Here is a 21151-nt window from a genome sequence, read left to right on the forward strand (position 1 = left end):
TGTAGGTTTACTTGTCCTTCCTAGCCCACTTCCCTTTGGGAGGAGTAAGTACCTTTGGAATACACCTCTTTCCTGTGGCCTGAGCAGAACAATGCTTGTCCCATCTCTGCACAGGGTGTGACAAGGTAGATTCTAGACAGACCCCTTCATCTTAACTGCTGCACAGCTGTCAAATGTGTCCAATGTTCAGGCCAAAGGTCTCCTGTCTCCTTCAGTACGATAGTACAATATTCTGTTCCACACATAATGCCTGACTTCTATTAATGTGAATATACAGTTCTAATGTGATAAACTATCACATACATCACCAATGTTCCAATATTATACAATATTCCAAAATACCCTGTGAAGAGTTGCATTATCAGCAGTATTGTGTAAGAAGAAAAAAACAAGTTCAGCAGATGAGGAACTACAAGTAGCTTTCTTATTTCAAGGAATGGTTTCCCTGAACCTGGGGTCAGCCACTATGAACTAAGCAGACCAGCACACACTTAACAGCATTTACTACCTGTGCAAACAAGCTCAGGTTCCTTTCCTGCTCCTGACCTTTAGAAAGCATTTTGAAATTACACTATCAAACAACTGATCTGAATGTACAGTACTTTTATTTGACATGAGCATTAGGAAAAATGTCAGGTCTTTCTGGTACTGGGAATTAAAGCTCAAGGACAAATGTCACTTCTCCATATTAGACACCAGCTAAAACTATATTAATACATTTCTATGATATGCAGCTGTGAGTGAGGAGTATCTCCACTACAGTTATTCATGGAAAGTGACATTTCAGAGAGTAATGGGAGTAACAATTATGCTATTTTCATAAAGCTTTAAAGTAAATAAATAGTTAACCCAGAGAAAACATCAGGTTCCCTCAAAATATGCAGGAGATGAGCATATCCCTTTTGAGGTGAACTACGTGAGCAAAATATAAATGAATGAAACTCACAGTTCTTTGCTGTACACTTTTTAAGGAAATAAAACTGAAAGACCACTTTCAGCACAGAAGTAAATTTACTTAACGTTCTAAAAAAAAAAAGTTAATGTAACAGAGAAATCTTCCTCTTTCTGATTTACCAAAGATCTATCAATATGCTTCATTTGCAGACAATTCACATGCTACAGACTATAAGAATTTCAGAGAAACTGCTGTTATTTTCATTGTGAGGAGAAATCATCACAGGAAATCATCAGGAAAGCTGGAAGCACCCATATATTTTCATATAATTTTAAAGAGGTAAGAGTTTACATTTGTGCTCTTTTACAGATATACTCCCCCACATGGTTGGAATATTGCATTTAACTTATTTTCTCCTCTATGGTTCATCTGGTAAACAGACCTCCTAGGGCAGGAATAACAAATATTTCACTTAAGGTTAAGTTCTGCATCAGTGAAGTCAACAGATGTTCTGCTAACGGTTTATATGGGAACTGATGGCATCTTAAGAGCTGATGCTGCGGAGACCTAATACAGGATCTGAGTGGTGTTTTTCAAAAAAATCCATGTTACTAATACAAATACAGTTACATAGCAGAGATTGTGAGGTGGGCATGATCTACAGAAATTTAAAGAAGAAAAAAAGCTTTCAGAGACAGTTTTTCTTTCTTTAAACTTAACAACAACTTATTTTCATGCTTCACCACTGTGGTCCCCTCTTTATAGTGTAAATAAAACAAATAGCATCTTTAGGCTCAAGACTAGAGATTACTAAAAATACCATTAATTAGTTAAAATTTGGAAGCAGCAGAATCAGAGGTACAACACTGCATTTTGAATGCCAGAAATTGAAAAACAGCCCCAGAATAATACAAGATACGTAATTTATAAAATTCAGTACCCTGCTACATGGTGCAATCCAATAACCAATGGCTAGAAATGGAAGGCCCAATGCCACAACCAGCACAACCAGACACTTGATAGCTATGGTCTGCTCCCGTAATCCTGAGAGATTTTCATACCAGATAGTCAGTAGCTGTTGCTGACAGTTTGGATGGGCCACAAACTGTAAAGACAAAGAAAGAAAACCAAGACATATTATAATTTATAAGAAGAGTTATAGAACTGCTACATACATGATCATGATCACCTTAAATATCTGGTGTTAATTTATACCTTAAGAACCATTTTTTTTTCTCCTTACCTTGAAAATAAAGGTTAATTAATAAAGAAGAAACTGCTGAGCTAATTTAAAGCAGCACTTTGGGGACAAGGTTGCATATGTGGACAGCCATCGCCTTTTATATGTATTATTAGAACAGCTTCGCATACCCAACTGGATCCTGTCAGAGTTGAGCCTCAGTCCTGACTTTCAACAATTTCTCAGCAAATCAAGCTGATCCAAGGTACATGCAGAATTTCTGCAGAAACTGAAAATTCTGGGCTGACCATAATCCACTGTTAGCCTCTCCCCTTTCTGCACGTGCTCTTCACAGACCTCCTCAAACATCATTGCCCTTTGATTTGGTTCTTTGAAAAAGGCTCCAAATACCTCCTTAACCATCTATATATTTTCAGCCTAAAGCTTACTGAGGCAAGAAATAAATGAAGTAAAAGTACAGCACAGAATTTTAAACCTCTCCAGAACACACAGAGGTGAATATTAAAAGGGTTTCTTCTCTCTTACCACCATTAATGGTGCTAGCTATCACCTCTACTTAGATGTACTTGGGATTTGCAAAGTAGTCAGAAGTCAGAAGAACATATTTTTATGTTTTGTGGAAAATAAAATTTAGCATTCAGTAATACAAGGAAATATAATTTTGTGAACCAGATGAAAAATTGATTTTATGGTTTTGACGATGATCTAAGGACTCTATAATAAATTGTATTTTGCTGTACAGTTTTGTATTTTCTCTAGGTTCATGCCTTTGATACTCTCAGCTGAAAAACATTAAATCCTCAAATTCAACAGTTTCTAAAAATAACTTTTGTTTTTTCACTACTTTAAAGATCCCTGAATGTAGAGATTGTTATCACTTATAGAGTATTACGCTATTCTTTGTGTTTTAGTGAGTTGTTAACAGCTTAACAACATACTGCAGAAGGCTCAAATAAGATTTGAGGTGGTATATGTTAACTGAAACATATAAACATTTCAGTGATTTCTGAGCAAGGTAATTTTATTTTTAACAAATTCTTTTATGAGATGTTCCTTTTATCTTTGCTGATTAATTTACATTATTATTTGTCATTATTAAGTATTTGCTCATTTTTCCTATAGCAGAAGGACTAAAAGGTATCAAACATAATAGAGGAAACCACAAGAGTAGATGTATACAAATATCTGAATAAATACAGTCTCTGATAAAATGACCAAAAGTTGATTTATTCAGGCATTTAAACAAGAATGTCCTGATTGTCAGTAGTCTAAGCATACACAGCTATTGCTGAATTTCAATTCATTGAATGTCAGGCCATATTTTGAATGTTCAACTCCATATCCAAATTTTGGTACTTAGTTTTCTTGTACCCAGACATGGACACGTGAAAGATGATTTTTGAAATACTTACTCTCTTTTGACTATCTGATGCCCACTGAAGTCAATAGTAAAATTTCAACTAACCTTAACTAGGCAGAGCCCAGACAGCATCAAGAACTTTTGTAACCAACTGCTTTAAAATAGGGGTGGGCAGATAAACATCAAGACAAAGAAATAGGGCCTCAAGTGAATTTATCATGATCTAGTCATGAAAAGCCAATCAGACAAGTGGAAAAACAGGCTTAGGATTAATGCTCAACTTCTCCTCAGACAGTTATTACAACACAGACTTGCTCTCCCAAGCCTTTTGTGCAAGCTGTGTTTGTCCCTAGCTTCCACAAATTCTTCCTTAAGTGTCCCAAAAGTGAAAGGGAGCAACGATTGAAATGTTACGATACTAAACTGGTACATATTAAGGATCTAATACCCACTTAAAAAAAAACAAACCCAAAACCAGTTAACTTCCACCTCTCTCCTATTGCAGCAAATACATGCAAATGTTATTTTCCTAGCTTCAGTAAGATTTCAGTATGTTCACAGGGAAAGGGAATGATTCCCAAACTAATTATGGAATGATAGAACAAGCTGCTGCCAACAACTGCATTTCTTTAGATATGCTTTAAGTTTTATTTTACTAAAATCACTTTTGGTCAAGTTTGTTGAAGGGTGAGCATGTATTGCTCTATTTTTAAAGCACTGTTATATTTCTTTAGGATGAAGCAATGTGGACAGAGGAGACTCTGCAGCCACTCCATCAGGGTCATGTCATGTAACCAGGAGTGTGTAGCCCATGCTGGGTACTGCTACTGAAGAAACCTAAGGGGTGGGAGGGAAGAAGATTTCTATAGCTCCCTACATTCTTTGCCCATTATATTTACATTTCTACTTAAGTCCATTTATAAAGTGTAATCATACTCACCATTATCACTATTACTATACCATGTCCTGTGAGACTGCCACTTCAAAACAGCATGTGGGACATCAGTTAAACACAAGGGTGAACAGCCTGGTTATCACAGCAATTTGAAGAAATCTGGTAACATACTTGTCACACTGGTTGACAATAACTAGTAAATCAGAGTAAAGAATGCTAGGTAGTTTCACAAAAAGGATCTGAAAATAATTCTAATAACTCTGATAATCTATGTTGGATTAAGAGTGAGATTTGATCCGAGTTGCTTATACTTTAAAAAAACATTAAAAAATAATGTAAACCTTTGATGTCCATTTTATTATCCTCTGTGCTCTGTTGAGATCATAATGTACTATATACACTGTTGTTTGCCAGGTCTTGTCTGCAAATCTCCATTTATATTCCAAATCTCATTAAAAAGTGCATACAGTAACACAATAGGGCAGACTTCTTAAAAAAATAAAACTAAATCATTGGCAATGAAAGCAGGGAACCTTAAAACTCTCAAGAGGAGGAATATGAAGCTGTTGCATGAACTTGGAAAAAAGGGAAGCAATCTTCGTATTTTAATCTACTTTGCTCTAAAACAAAAGTCTGAAAGCATTGACCTGTTAGATCACATATTAATTCAGTTTGTACCTATAGTGGAATGGCCAACAAAATAAATAAAAAGATTCTAAAGGTCTTTTAAGACACTAATGTCAACTTGAACTATGTTTGTATTCTTTTTTATTAGGCTGCCACCTTTTAAGCTTATACACCATAAAATCTGCCAGCCTGGCCCATTTGAAAAAAGAGAAGACTGTTTTTTGTGTATTTGTGCATTCTGACACATGGCCCCAGTCTCTTCTTTTGCTGAGATAAATTCAATTCTCAACTCAGGACATGAAGGGACAAATCCCACAGCAGATCAACTATGGCCAAAGACAGGAAAGTAAATAGTTATTTCAAATTACAACAACATTTTTAAAAAGCAGGCTTAAAACTGTAGGGAAGAGGAGAGAGAAGAAACACACACATCATTCTCTCCTGTTACCAGAGGGAATGGGAAGAAGCAGCAAAGGAGCTTGAAGGGGGAGCTCGCTCGAGGCTATGAATCAGCCCACGGGCCCTCTTGTGTCTCATCTAGAGCTGTGTGCTCATTTATTCCTCCTGGTCTATCAACATCTTGATCTGATGCTAAGAGGAGATCTGCCTGTGCTATAATTTCCCCCAGAAAAGGGAGGAGTTGGTGAATAAGATGCCAATGACTATAGCAAGTTCTACTCTGGCAGTAAGTCTAAGGCCTCTTGAAAAGATCTTAGCAACTTATTTAACGGTTGGCAGCTGCACAATATGCACCACTTCCAAGCCCTCAGAGCAACTCATGTCACTTCTCTCATCCATAAAAGCTCTGAAATTCATCCTTCTCTCCAGCTCTGCTGAAATATTTCAATTTATGATTTTGTTGGTTTTATTTTCAGCAACTGCAACCTCTTCTATGCTTTTTCCCCCATATATCTGTCTCACCTATGGCTTCATCTCCTCCAAGGACAGTAGATTCATATCATATTTCACCTACCAATCACATCACCTTACAACCTTAGGATGAGAGAAGAGGAATGCAGAAAGAATACTTTCCATGCAGTTTCTTACTTCTCATTATATGTTGATCTTCTTAATCACATTTATCTAATATTTTAGGATCCAGTCCAAACCCCAGTAAACAACAAAGATGCATGAGGACAGTATCTGGTCACTGTAAAAATCCCAATTTTAATTTAGCTGCTTTTCCAGTCATAATTGACTGCAACACTTCAGATGCATTCAGCTTCATGACCATGAACCAAGTTATCAGTATGCAAATATTTTTCTGTATGACTAAGAGTGATTATAACTTTATTTATTCCTGCCATCCTAATGACTGAGTTTAGACATAGAAGGAACAGATCCTGGCACACTCTGATGCACAAACACACAACATATAAAGAGAATTTTGAACCTTCTTTCCTATCTATCAATTAGAAACTTCAGTGTTAGAAAATTAAATCCTGTGATTTTACTCGAACTCATTGGTTTCACTCGGAAATTCCACTCTGATTTTTATCTTAGCAAAAACTGCAGAACTTGGCCCAGTGTCAGCAGCTTCTCTGAAATTTTGTTCGCAATCCAAAAGACAGAGTTACGATACAACACTAAAAGCACTACTGCGGCAGAAATTCAGCATAAGAGCATGACTACTTGTTCTAACTAGTGATTCTTGGTTTTTTAATTCCCTTAGTCCTTCACTATTGGGGCTGCAATTGCAGTCTAAACCTTAGCTTCAAAAATCACATCCTGTTTACAAGATGAGCTACACTTTAATGCAGTGCGTAGGGCGTGGGTTTCATTACTAATAGAATTAAAAACTCCATTTCCCTAGCAGTGAACTTCTGAGCACATTTGTTCACTTGTCATACGCTTGTTCCTGTCTCTCCTCCCTCTGAAAAGGGCATACAGGTCATTAACCATTTCATGGACCTGCAGTTCCATTTGGCTGTACTATCTGTCTCGCAACAGTGAACTGGCCTTAACGTAGCTGGCCCAGAAGAGTAGCTAGGAATACTGAAAACTAGGAAACATAAGCCACATCCTTGTCTGCTTCCTACAGTTACAGGGTTGGAAGCATCCCTTGTGGAGTTCCCACATCTGAATCTGTTCTACTGTCAGAACATCACTACCATCTGCCACAGTTGCAATGGAGCCAATCCCAGCATCAAAGGACCACCATGGTAGTGACATTTCCTGGCTCAATCCTCATCATGCCCTCTGTAATGGCCATTTACAGGGAACAGCACACGTATGGATATGGTAACAACTCTGCACCATCTATTTATTTCCTTCCACCAAGACCATTAGTTTTGCAGGTTCTGAACTGTGTTTGTCACCAACTGGAGTAAAAGCCTTGAGCTTCTCTACAAATAATTAATCTCTTGCAAGAGAAGAGAATAAGTTTGCTACATGGAATTGTCTTTTTTCGCACTACGTAGGTTTTTGTTATTCTTAACAGACCTGCAGGGCCCTTTGTTCAGCAATTAATTTAATCAGTGACAACAACCTCTTAGAAGAAAACCACAGTCTTCAGCAAGAAAGCTGAGACACAAGTCTCAGCAAAGGTTTGGTAACATTAATATGCAACAGCATAAAGAAATCATGTTTCTTAGGTATGATGCTTACGTAGTTTAATTCTTTCCCCGTTCCATTCTTTTTAATTAATTTAATACTTCTATATATTTAACTTGAATTTTGGTAATATGCATTTATCTGCTGGAGACCAATTCTATACTGGAAACAATTATTTGCTGTCTGGGATCCATGTTTACAATTTTTGTTAACCATCTTTTGGGGACATAACAAACACCAACACTCCCCAGTTCTGGCAGGTTGCTTACCATTTGTTTTGTATGGCAGATTGGCTCAACAGGTGGCCACAGAATAAAGTGTTACTTATTCTGAAAGACACAAGACTTCTTGCAGAGATGATGAAACTATAATGGCTGTTAAAAATGGAAATGATGCTAACGACGTAAATAGGTAGCTGTAAATAATACATAGGCATTGCTGTATTTCTTGAGTCCTCTCACAGTAGGACACAGTAGTAACTTTTTTCTGTGCTAGGGTAGTGGGATCTTGAAAAGAAGAACATAGCTATATATTGAGAACTGCTACAATAAATGGATATGCATTATGTCAAATGTGTGATACACAGCCCCATTTTTCAACACATAACATTCATTCACAAAATAACTGCTCATTAAAAATTACTCTGAGAGGCACCAACTGAAAACACATTGCACTTTACAAAACACCTATAAATACAGGTGCAAAGATGAAGAACTGAACTGATATATATGGAATATATATGGATGGAATATATTCCATACATTTTCAGTATGGAATTTTAAAATATTTTTTAAAGGAACACACACTGCAGATCATGTAGAATTTCTCACTAAACCCACACAGTTGCAAATGAGCTGTTTGATGTACTGTCATATTTTAAAATAAATTAAAAAATTAATATACTTAATGACAACTCAGATGTTCTCTCTTCCTTTCTCAAAGTAGTAAAAACAAGACTTTTTTTTTTTTTTTAAAGAAAAACACCTATGTGTTGATAGTAGAAAGCTGCAAGACTTACTTTCCAGAATTTACTTGCCCAATTAAGTTAGTTAAGGTAGAAAGCAAAGGTAATAAAAAGAAATAACAAACAGACCAGATTTTTTCACTGGTTAAAACCCACACTTTCACCGGTACAACCTTCTCTTTGGATTAGATATTATCACACAGACTGGCAGGAAGACACATCCTTACTTTCATTGAGTGAAAATCTGGCTCCACTGAAATGTCTTCTTTTGGATTAATTAAGAGAAGGATCTGACCAACTGTGTATAACCTTGCTAGCACAGCTGATTTATGTCATTAAAATGTCCCACCAATTCTCAACTGTGGAAAGTAGATTAAACTAAACTCCTTCACTGTAGTCCCTTTCTGCCAGCTTCCGCCTTGTGGGAATCTTAATTACACACACTATGTCTCAGTAATGCATCTGACCACCAGTTCCTAACACCTCTGGAATAATGGGGTGACACTGCATTCCTGTTACACTGTCTGAAAGCACTGGCTATGAGGAGTTACCTTTTTGACTTCATACTTAATGGCCAGCTTCACACGACTCAGTGATGCCCTGTGTCTCTGCGCTTCAACTGGCTCAGAATTCAAATCCCCGTTCAGAATGGCCTCCACTTCTTCCGAGTCTCGGCAGAGATCAAGAACACCAACCACAAAATCCTTGCACTGCATAGACAGCTTGCGATAGTCATTCTGAAAGAGAAGGGTTAGAGAAAATGGCCCATGACGAACATGCTTAAGAGTCAATGGCAAGGAAAAAAGAACCTGTAAAAGTTGCTAAAACTTAATAGTGTTAGACTTTTACACAGTATGTCAAGCTAGGAGTGTATCAGACATTACAGAGCTCTTGTATAGCGGAATCATTTCTTCTCTGACACAAGGAAGCCACTTGAACAGAAGATGATGACAGCTGTTTAGCAGAGCATGGGAACATTATATAATAGCATGATGGAAATAACCCAGATGAGCAGCAAGGCCAGGTTGAATGGACAGATAAGAATCCAACCAGGACCAGAATTCTTGAAATCCTAAACTCACCCTTGCAATTGCAGACAATTAATGAAATAATTCTTACAAGTTGCCCTCCTAGGCTACACATATATTTCTGCTCTTTCTACACTGCTAAAATGGCTGCTTACTCTTTACTCTGATGTACACTGTATTAATTTCACCCCCTTCCGTCCCCGCCTCTGCTACCCATTTACTCTTGGAACCGCTTCACACCTGACAACATGTACAAGCAGGTTACAAAGTAACTGCATAGAGTAACTGTGCGATGAACTTGGACACCAGCATTGTGGGCAAAATAGCCCAAATTACCTGTATAGGCAACACAGAAACCGGCTTCTTCAAAGGGCAGTTCAAAGATATTGGGCTCCTGAGACATTCTCCAAGAGATCACCTTTCCACTGACAACAGAGCTGAACTACAGACACTTCTGTAAACCTCAACCCTTTCATTTAAGAGCTCTGTCCACCTTTCCCTTCCTCTCCCTCTGTCCTTCACTTCCTGTCTGTATCTGTCACTACTCCTCTTCCCAAAATCACCTGGTACTTTAATCTCCCTCTTGTTTGCTCTCGCTCCATCAGCTTTCCCTTCCATTACTGCTGGAGTCAATGGTTCTGCCTGTGTTACCTTCTGAAAGGATACGAAGCAAACATTTGTTTTCTCAGAAAACAACTCCCCCCTCCTCCTATTCAGATCTTTTTCAGAACCTCATGTTCTAGTAAAGCATTTCTTCCTTTCCCCCTCACTACTTCCATTTTGCAGCTTATCATTGGCCATTTCCAGACTTGTAGCTTGTTGACTACAGCTGTTAAGTCTTACTTTTTGCTGGTCCTTACTCTTTCTGTCTTTCCTCAGCCTCCTTCAACCCTTCAACACTTTGGAACCAGGTCCTGAGTTACGCCCATGGGTGGTGATCCTTTCTGTGCAGCTATTAAACTACGCACCTAGGGTGCAGTGGTACCGCTTTTCTCTGTGTTCATGTCTCATGCCTGGCATGCTGCTCACAAGTTTCACGCTCTTCATCCTTACTCTTTTTGCTGCCTCTCTATAGGCAAGCTTACGTCTATCTTTTAGGTACCACCTTTCAACTTCTCAGCTGCTCATATATGTCAACATCGCAAAGATTTCCATCTATCTAATCTCCTCTCTCTTCTGCCACATCATTTGTGGCTACATTTCAAAATTTTAAGATAACTCTGCAAAGCATGGACACGTGAATCTCTGCTTACGCTTCTGTTCATGCTTCCATAAACCTGACATGTAAGTCATGTATACGTCTTCCACCACCTCTGTGACATTACATATAAGCTCTTATCTGATATCTGCTTCAGTAGAAACCTTGGTCTTCATTTGTGTCCGTGTCCTCTCAGCTAGATTTCTAGGACTTCTTTATCTGAGATGCAACCTCCGATTTCCTCACAGGAGGCTATGGTTGGGAGGAGGAAACTTGACTGAATCTGCCAATTTTACCTAGTGGTATCAAGTGTTTCAGTGCCCAACTGAAAATAGCATAGCCTGCTTTTTCAATTATTCCACAGCTTTTCTTTTTTTTTTTTTTTTCCCCAGTAGGCCATCAAAAGGCTAGTCTGAGCCCTCTGTCTCTCTATTTCTGTGCATTTACTGTTCATTTTCAGAAACTCTTTTTGAAATCACTTCTGGGGGGGTACAGATTTTTCCTTTGTGGTTCCTGCCTTCTCAAAAATGCTTCCTCACTGATTCTTCTCTCATAATTTTCTCATTTAATCTCAATTTTTTTTCCTGAAACGCTCACTATTTCCCCCTTGCCTAACTAACTTTTCCCTCCTTGTACTGCCAGTTTTGTTAAATTTTTAACTTAGCATCTATAAAATGGGATAGAGAAACTAACATGCTCTCAGTAGTTTCAAATTACTTTGGGAAAATATGGGAAAAGAGGCTGCATAGGATAGTGGCAGGAATCAGCTATCAATTCAGACATGAATCAAAATGAAACATTCCTGGAGACAAACAAATACTACTAGGAATTGTGTTATGGAAAACTAACATCCCAGATACAGATTTGGAAACAAGCAGTCCTAACCAGAGACCTAAACAGAACGCAGTTATTTCCTTTGGTCATAGATGACAAATAATTCAGTTGTCAGTGAACCAACAAGATGTAAGGCTATTCTACATTTGGTTTTGGTAACCAAGGAAAATAGTACACAAGAGCCAATTATAAAAATAATACTGGGATGCATGATTAAATACAGTGAAAGGATAAGCAAGTATACATATTACTAAGATTTAGGACCTTAAAAAGGCAAAGTCTGGTAAGAAAGCTAATCAAGGGAGCGAAACATACTTATAAGCATGGACATCTGAACGTAGAGAAGGCTTTTAAGTAAAAGACATGAGAGTCTTTTAGATGAGACATCGGATCCTACAAAGATAAAAACCTTGCAGAGGAAGACTCCAGAATGGTGGTTAGAACAGCAGTCTTAAAAAAGACAAATGGAAACGCTCTTTCTTGACAGTCTAGTCAGGCTTGTAAAGGATATTAAGCAAAGCACAAAGAGGTAAGATGATGTAAAAAGAATATGGAGATTTTCTTCAGTGAAGACAAACTAAGAGACTAAAGACAATCCTAGTAAAGCCAAAAACAATACCTTGCCTTCAGTTTACTGAACTCCTATATTCTTAACACTGTTTATATTAAATTGTTTTCACAACAGAATTATTATTTATCTGTAAGAACTTAAACACCCTCCCTTAAATTCCCAATTTCAAGCAAGAATTGCTTAAACATTTGGCATAAATGCCAAAGAAAGGCATTTACCAAGATGGCTGAGCAAAAACCACAATAATCATCAGATACAGCATAATGTTAATTCAATAGGAATAAGACTGGTAATCATTTTTTCTTCAACACTAAAGTAGCTGTAAATCCACTATTTGCAGTGAATGGGAGGATACACTAAATTCACTGACTTCAGCAGTAGTACTATATAGCTGAAAGAGAAGCTACATTCTTTCTCACCTGAATTTGCAAGGACTTGTAACTCTACAAAAAAAAAAGTCTTCGTTTTAGTATTATTTCTGTCTATCCTATGCTCAGAGGTGACATCTCATTAAGGTTTAATAAAGTTTAGTTTAGATGGTTTTGTATTAGTCAAGTGCTTTATGACATAACCCAACCCAACCTAATTTTGTCCTTGCATGAATGAACATGGACTGTCCAGTTGTGGGGAGTGGCTTCATTTACAACGTCTTTTCTCATTCTTTTGCTAACTGTGAAGAAAGAGAAGGAGAAATAGTGGACTTCTTATAGTTAAGAAATAACAACAGTTACTCTTGCTAAAGGTTCATTCCATTTTCTTCACCATTTAACTATTCTCTTTTTCCTCTAAAATAATACAGAAATGTAATATCAAAAGTTACAATACTAAGAAGTTACTTCTCTAACAACTCCCAGTATAAACGTCAGGAAAATCTAATTTTGTTTTGTTGTGTTTAAGCTATAACCAAGTCTCACACACATGCAAATACCCAAGTACAGCCTAGTATCGGGTTCAAATGTAAACATTCAAGTACATTTCTGCGATAGTCACACACACAGTTTAAAAAATGAACATAGTTTTCTCAATCAGAGAAAATCAGAGAAACTTAGTACAAACTAAGCAAGAAGAATACATTTTCACAGGTAGTTGCAATCATAAAATACTGCCTACAAATGGCAAAGTGCTGTAAAATCACCTTCCTTTGGCAAAAGGTGCACAAATTGCAATTGCAGTAGTATCACATGAAGACTGCTATTTCAATAGACTACAGATTGTTTAGTTTACAGATTTTGCTGTTCTCTCACGAATGGAGGCTCATCCCCACAAGTATGTCAGAGCTCCTGACTGGCCCTGGCAGAGGCTCCTGCACTCACACTCTATTAACTGGCATCCCAAAAAATACACCTATCCACTCTGTGAACAGCCCTTCCTGAAGGACAGACTGCTTTGCATGGACTGTTCTCCTGCTACCACAAGAGTAACCCACATTTCTACTGAAAACGTTAATAGTGCTACATGTTTCCTGATAATAAACATTCTTGCTTATAAAAGTTATGCTTATTGCCAGATAAGATTAAAGGTATGATGTATTAAGTTTTATTCTGTCAAATTTAAGGATTAAACACAGGCTACATTACTTACAAATGCTGTTACAAGAACTGAAAACCAGTATGCGTGTTGTTAATATCTGACACAGGCTTTGAATTTTATGCTAGGAAAACTTGTCAGATTTCCCTCTCCAGGTCTTTACTTACTGATGTATTAGCAAATCGAATTTATCTCTGTCTATTTGATTGCTCTACAGAATTAAACAGACAAACATTACCCACATTGTAACCACGGGATCCATTTCTCAAATGATCTTCTACCTCTAGGGTGTTGCATGAATAGCAAAAATCAGAATCTGTGGTCTCAGCCATCCACATACACTTCTGCTTATTCTTCAGAAGATACAAATGAAGCCACCAGATGACTTATCTCTTCCCTGTCCTAAACAAGGCTACCAGAACTCCCCACATGAAGCATCCATGTTTGAAAAGCCCTGCTACATACTGTGCAAGTTGCAAATTCGTTACCGTGAAGCTACTCTTCAGGGGAACACCAAACTGAGTAAGGCAGTAACAGACCTCCTTATACACTGGGGTTCTTTGCCTATTTTTCGTCATAATATGAGGACTCTGCTCCCTTGATCAAAGTGCTTCTCCAATTAATTTACAACCTAACTCAGCTAGTTTTACTAGCTGTATCATCTTAAATGATATCTCTCAAAAAAAAAAAAAGGTTACGCAGACATTTGTAACATCAAAAATATCAGCCTGTATTCTGCATTTCACAGATACCACAGCAGACACCGGTACATAATGGACAACTGATGATGACTGGAATTGCAGAACTGTGTCTCAGGAGCAGTTTCGGAGGACTCTGGCACACATCCACAGCTGCATCTCAGCCTGCCCAACTCTGCATATTCTGCTCTCACTCATAACATTAAAGACTATCTTACGAGTTCATCTAGAGTTTTTACAAAGAATATATCAATCTGTGTGCAAAGAATGAAACATATGAACAAAGATCTTCAGCTGATTTCACCCGTAAGATTTTTAACTATTCCAAGGAAAATTTATACTGAGCAGTTAGTTATATGTAGTCAAAGTGTATATATCTGTTTTCTATTATAAGCCACATTCCTGTAAGCACCACCGATTGTGACTATGCATAGCTGCATTAACTCGTTCACACACATTATATGCAATCATAGATTTATGTTGAGTATTATGTATTAAATGGCCGTTTTGAGACCATGTACATAGTCAGTTTGCATATATAACTACAGGAACTGTATATGCAAATCAAGCACATAATTGCACTAACGGTTATGGATCTGGGCCCTGTCCTTTTAAAAGTTGGACCTAAATGTCGATCACGCTTGAACACTCTTTGTTAGTTCAGCTGAGATAACACTATGTAAATTTACTTGGAACAGTGACAGATTCCGCTTTTAGATGCACGTCCACATCTTCTGCTGGTTTCAGTAGGAGCTTTTAGCAAAACTGGGAACAAGGATTTATCCTATTTAAAGCAGGACTACGATCTTTCTGATCCTTGCTATGATGGACCAAATTCTGACACGGTATCAGCTGTGCAGTTTCCACTGGAAGAATTGAGCTTGCTTACACAGGACAGTATTCAGGTAGCATACAGACTATCGTGTGGCTTTTTAGCTACCTTGTCCTGGTTTTTTTCTATGGTGGCTGCAAAGGGAAGTTCCATCAGCTGTTCTGGCTGCTAGAAATTCCCCCATCACTGTGAAGTAACAGTTTTAAAGTTCTTGAGGAGGAGGGTAAATATCAATTAACTTCAGTAACCCACAGTAGCCACAGTGGCCAGGGTCTACTAAAAATAGAGGAACAAGGAAACATAAAAATTGGGAATACTGGTATTGCAAGGTATTTTGTGGTGCTACTGGGATTGAAAAATAGGATTTTCCAACTATGGTAATCAACACTTGTTAACATTAAGACAAGATACAGTTCCAGACTGAGCTTCCCTAGCCAGTATATCAGGTACAAAGCAGTACACCTTGGAGATCTCTAACCACTCATGAAGACAGATGCTAGTAGAACACCACTTGGTAATTTTTTCTAACTTAACAGGTTTTGCCCTTTTCCACAAAAGAAAGGAATTGAACCAGCAGATTTGATACACTTTGAAAACACTATCTGAGCAGGCACATTGGTTATAAAAGCCCTTATAAACATCAGAATTGGGGAAGACGACCAGAGTAATGCAGAATTCTGGGTTTGCACCTTAGACACAGAACTTCATCAACAATTTTTCTTTCTGTTTTCTTTCTAATTATCTTTACAACATATGAAACACCCCTAAAAACCTGAGATAAGAGAATCCAATCATCTGCTTTAAGAGACTGCAATTTGGTATAAGAGTAAAGGGGTATTTTTTATGATTTGGTAGCAATCTTGACTCAGATAAAACAAACTGAAATTTCTGACTTCATCTGAAATTCTCCTGTCAATCCCCAGAATCACCAAGGAAGGCAGGAGAAATACTGTAGTTCCTGCCTTGGCCACAGGTATGATATGCTGCTACACTGGCCACTAAAATGATGTTTTGCTGCTTTGACAGCCAGGCACTGACAATCTCTACTGTTCCCTTAGCTTGTTTCAAGGCCTAAAGAGGAGTCACCAGCATTTTCAGACAAGCCAGCCACATAATCCTGGTAAAACCAGGATTAGAAAACACAATAAAGAACTGATAGAGAGAGTATAAAAAATAAATAAATAAAAAAAAATTAGGCAAACTTCTAGAAGGGAGACACACAAAAAAGGAAATTCAAAGAGGGAACTGAATAGAAGAAAATAAGGGAAGATGACAAGTGGATGCAAAGAACAAAAAGGGGTAACAGTGTCAAGAAGAAACTACAATAAAATAGATGAAGAAGAGTAAAAGGAGCTTGGAACAAGGATTTCACAAAAGGAGTAGGGGGCAATAAAGCTTGAGGACGAAAGAAGTAGAGTGAAATAATCTTTAGGGCTCCAGTTTCCCCATCCATTTTTACTCATTTTCGGTACTTAGTTTTGGCTACATGTCTTGTGTCTTCCAGGAAAAATGAGGGTTCACCGTTTTCTTTGAATCCTTTCTCCTTACTTCTGAAGGGAAAATAAAAAAATTAAAAATCAGTGTAATTAATAAGTTCATTAAATATTCATGGGGAATTGACTGTCATGAATGAATGTCCTAAGCAAACTCTGGTTTGCACATGAACAGGAGAACTTGTTAGTGTAAATCATAAGAAATAGAGGCAGACTGGACTTTGCATATGCTATAGATGTAGGGTTCAATTTAACGAGCATTTACTAGGCAGCTTTGCCCTCAAGCATTTAAACAGGTCCACCCTGTATTCTTGCTCTGTGGGAAAACCACCTAGAAAAGTATTTTCTGTACCATTGCTCCACATCCAGGAAGTGCATTGCCGCAAGCGTGCAGAGGAAATGCTACGGGCCTTAATGTACCATAGATACTAAGAATAAATCATGAATATCATCAAAAACCCCTTTAAATAGACTTGTCCATTTTCTGTAGATGAACTACTTTGTCCATTTTTCTTTACCCTGAAACAATTCTGCTCAGTGTTGTGCTATAGATTGGATTGGAATACTTAAGCATTTCCAGTGATGATCCTAAAGGAGAGTGCACCAGTAGTCTATCAGTCATTCTGCCTCATAGCGAGTCCCTCTGGGATGTGACAAACCACACAGTTATGAGCAAAACACATTCAGATGACATACCTATAGCAAAGAAAGCACGGAACCGATAGCTACAAATTGGACACACACCAAATGAGGCAAGCTCTCACAATGGACTTCTGTAAGACACAGAAGCACCACTTGCTTTTTCCTTGATCTACCTCTACGGCTCTCAGTGCGGCATCTCGTTTTACATCCACGCCACGAGCAGCCCCACCGGAACACACAGTTCTCTCATCAGCCGTGCAATTTCAGTCCTTCCTGAACTTGGTTTAATGGCGATACTAAAAAATTCCTTGCCTCTTCTTTTTCTTCCTCCCTCCCTTTTCCACTACCCCTTCTCCCCAGGAAGCGCAGCCAACCATCAATGCCAGAGGAGAACAAGCAACTGTCCTACCAGGCTTGGTAGAAACAGAAAGAACACCCTGAGATGTGTAAGAATCAGAAGGAAGAAATAGATGTGAGGTTAATGAGGAGAATAATTATTTAATTGGAGTGGTTTAATTTCGATGAGAAGCTGGAATTTCCACGCTAGCAAGGAGCCAGGAACAATTTCTACTGTAGGTGCCAAAACTGAATTACCTTATACACCTGGCAAGGATAGCAGCCGTGTAAGTGCTATCCAAAAATAGTGAAACCTGCGAAAATAGTGGATTTCTTGGGTTCTTAGGCATCCACAAACTATCTATGAATAGAGGCTAAAAAAATGAGGAAAAAAAAAGAAAAAGTTGACAACCAGAATATTTTATCCTGTGATAATTCAGTATTTTAAAAACTGAAGTACTTTTTTAAAGTTCTGGTTTGAAATGAGAAGTCCAGCCAAAAAACATCGCTTTTTCTCCTCCAAAATGTCAAGCTAGTTCTTTTCTGACAAAATTTGTATTCATGGTGTTAGTACCTATGACATGGGAGCTTCCCATGAATTTGTATTTTTACTGAATTTTTCCTATTCAGTTCTAATCAACTACACCCTCCCCTTACAAAAACATGATATAGCTTGCCTTAATTTAGCTTTGGCTGGCAGAGATTGTATTTTGGGTTCCTAGGGAGTTGCGTAACACTTAAATTGAGTCCCTAAACCCAGCCGTGTTTCTGAACACATAATAACAAAATTTGTATGCAGTATCACAAAGAAAAAAAGAGATAGTAGAGTTTCTGGGATGCCAACCCAGAAGAAAAGTTCTCTTTAAGAAACTGCAGGAGAAAAAAAAAAGGAAAAAAAAGAGGTCTGTAACCACCAAAGCCTTATTCAGAAAACGCATAAATCTCCACCTTGGGCACACGATTCTGGAGACCCTGTGGTGCTCAGGTTGTTGGCCTAGTTGAAGAGAAATCAATGATAAACAGGACTGAGTTATACACATCAGAGATTTAACCTTCTATAATGGTCTCTAAATGAGGCACATAACTGTAATTCATTGTGTGAAGCACACAAATCAACAGGCTCTGTGCATATGATAAAATTCTCTAATTCCCTGATTTTATGTTCACGAAGAGCTTTCCCAGTTCAGTACTTTTTCAGCAGAGGAAAAAGAAAAATCTATACTCCTGAATAAACACATTGAGGAAGTACTCAATCCATTTGCCACGTTACACAATGCGCAGCATGGTATTAGGAGGTTCCTTCAGCAAAGGAAGGAGAGGAAAGGTTTAAGCTGACTTTCACACTTCATTAATGTGTGGTATAATACATGAATCCTTCTCAGCACTGAAATCTAATTTTTAAATTATATTTTTATTCACTCAGCTATATCTGGAACTATTCTTTCTCAGGAGTCTAAAACTGTTTCTTCCTTTTCTGGTAAAGTCCACTTTATTAATTTCTGCCTATATTTCTCCAGGTGGTTGTGTATTTCTGAGTATTCCACAGTGTTAGCAATGCTTGCTGTTGTTTGAACAGGTTAATGCACCTTTTGCCTCTCTCAGGTCATTTATGAAGATATTAAACAAACAAGTGGTACCCAACACTGATTCTGCAGAACCCCATTACATTTTTTTTGCTAAAACTAGATACAATGCTGTTAATATCCCTACTCACTGAGAACAATCTGTCATTCCCCAAGCCAAGCTTTTCTTATTACACATAGTCTACTGGGGTTTGATTGTTTTTTGTGGGACTTGGTTGGGGGTAGAGGGGGCAAGGGGGAAGGTGGGCATTACTGTACTTTTCGAGGTGTTCAACAAAACTGCAAAATAATTAAAAAAAATGTTAGCAACAGCTAAGTCATTAATTGTCTGATGGAGAAGCTGAAATATAGAGAAAAGTCAAGGCATTGACATACTAAACCAGACAACTGAACCTACATCTGTAATCAGTCTAACAGCTGGTTTTGAACAAGTGACATTTCTAAAAGGTGCATCAAAAAAAACACTTTGTATTCTTAACTATTTGGAGACATCATTCAAAATTACTACATATAAAAAAAAGAGGAAATAAGGTCAGTGCTGCAGTAGGCTCAAGAAAAGCATAATGTTTCTGCTTTCTGCACTTACACTACTCAATGTTTTTAACTAAAAACTATTTTTGTCTGCTACAGCAATCAAAATTGTTTTCTATCCACTGCAAGGTTATCAGAATACACACTGTCCCTTTTTCCAATTTTCTCTGTACACCGTAGGTGCAAACGCAATTTCATTTCATTAAAAATTATTTTTAAAGGCTTATGTATTGAAAACTCAAAATCAAGAACAAAAGAGACAATAAATATCATGAAAGCATTTGCAATTGAAAAAGGAAAGACACAGGAAATAATTTCAAGCATCTAAAGACATTATGAAGTAGCAGCAACTTTAAAACAGTGACAGAGAGAAACACCAAAACACCATTACCTTGAATTCTTTTTCAATGTTGGCCAACTTGGCAAGTTCATTGCTGAGTTCTAGGGCAGTGAGTACTGGATCTTCACTGGAGAGGGACAGATAAGCCGGACTAGCCAGTCCTTTGTATGCATTTATTCTTGACCTAGAGTGACTGAAAGAATCATGCTTTTGCTTCTCTGTACAGTCATTACATTTGCAGAAATAATCATGAGGTCTTTCTATCCTTGCTCCTTTCATCAATAGCATGTGTACGACTTCGTATTTTTGGCAGTGGGCAGCTAAAATTATGGGAGTGATATCTGGAGAAAAGCGGGTACCGTCTTCGTCATAGGAATAAAAATCATCATCCTGAAGCTCCTGCTCACAAGGGCTCAGAGTCAGTCGCTTATTTACTGAAAACCCAGGATGATTCAAAATTGCTTCCACTATCCTAATGTAGCCCTTGCTGATTGCGAGCAGCAGGGCATCTCCAATCCGTGCCAAGTTCTCTTTTTTTAACAGAAGTTCTGTCACTTCCAAATGTTCATTCCCTACAGCAAGCTGCAAGGCATTTTGGCCCATGTAGTCAACACAGTTGACATTCAGTGTTTTTGACTCCTCCAGCATTTTGCGCACCACAGGTATGTTCCCATACTCTGCTGCATCTAGGAAGCGCTCTTCTTCAGCCGTAAGACTAGTGCCCCTGTTGTTGAACATGAATGCGGGGCCTCTGATGGCCTGTCGCCTTCCCTTTTCCCTCATCATAGTCATACGTCTCAGAGATGGACTTTCTTCAATGTACCTAATGAGAAAACAAAAAGGTAACAGAATTTCACTATGTTGGTTATTTGTAGTTTCCACCTCTCCTGTGGCTACAAAAATGACAACTTTTTTTGTCCCTTGTCATTTTCCCATCTATTTACTTCTATACAAGAAGTGTTCTTTATTGTGATCTTTCTGCCTTCATGCTTGCTCGTCTGCAATCTAAAGGCACTTACAGGTTCAATGCCACAGGCCATTTC

At 37.9% G+C, this 21151-nt stretch overlaps 1 protein-coding gene across 1 annotated transcript in view; it reads right to left on the reverse strand.

Moving 5' to 3' along the window:
- Nucleotides 1-20925, reverse strand: part of TRPC3 (transient receptor potential cation channel, subfamily C, member 3) — a gene marked incomplete at its 3' end in the record, with an annotated part of 22206 nt that extends 1281 nt beyond the window's left edge. The window contains exons 1-3 of the mRNA XM_010294672.1: nucleotides 20160-20925; nucleotides 9047-9232; nucleotides 1836-2000 (exon numbers count right to left, since the gene is read on the reverse strand). Of these exons, the coding sequence (XP_010292974.1) occupies nucleotides 1836-2000; nucleotides 9047-9232; nucleotides 20160-20900 (1092 nt within the window). The remainder of the gene's footprint in view (nucleotides 1-1835; nucleotides 2001-9046; nucleotides 9233-20159) is intronic.
- Between the last annotated feature and the right edge of the window lie 226 nt (nucleotides 20926-21151).

Source organism: Phaethon lepturus, unplaced genomic scaffold (assembly GCF_000687285.1).
Source record: "Phaethon lepturus isolate BGI_N335 unplaced genomic scaffold, ASM68728v1 scaffold57199, whole genome shotgun sequence".
NCBI classification, from domain to species: Eukaryota; Metazoa; Chordata; class Aves; order Phaethontiformes; family Phaethontidae; genus Phaethon; species Phaethon lepturus.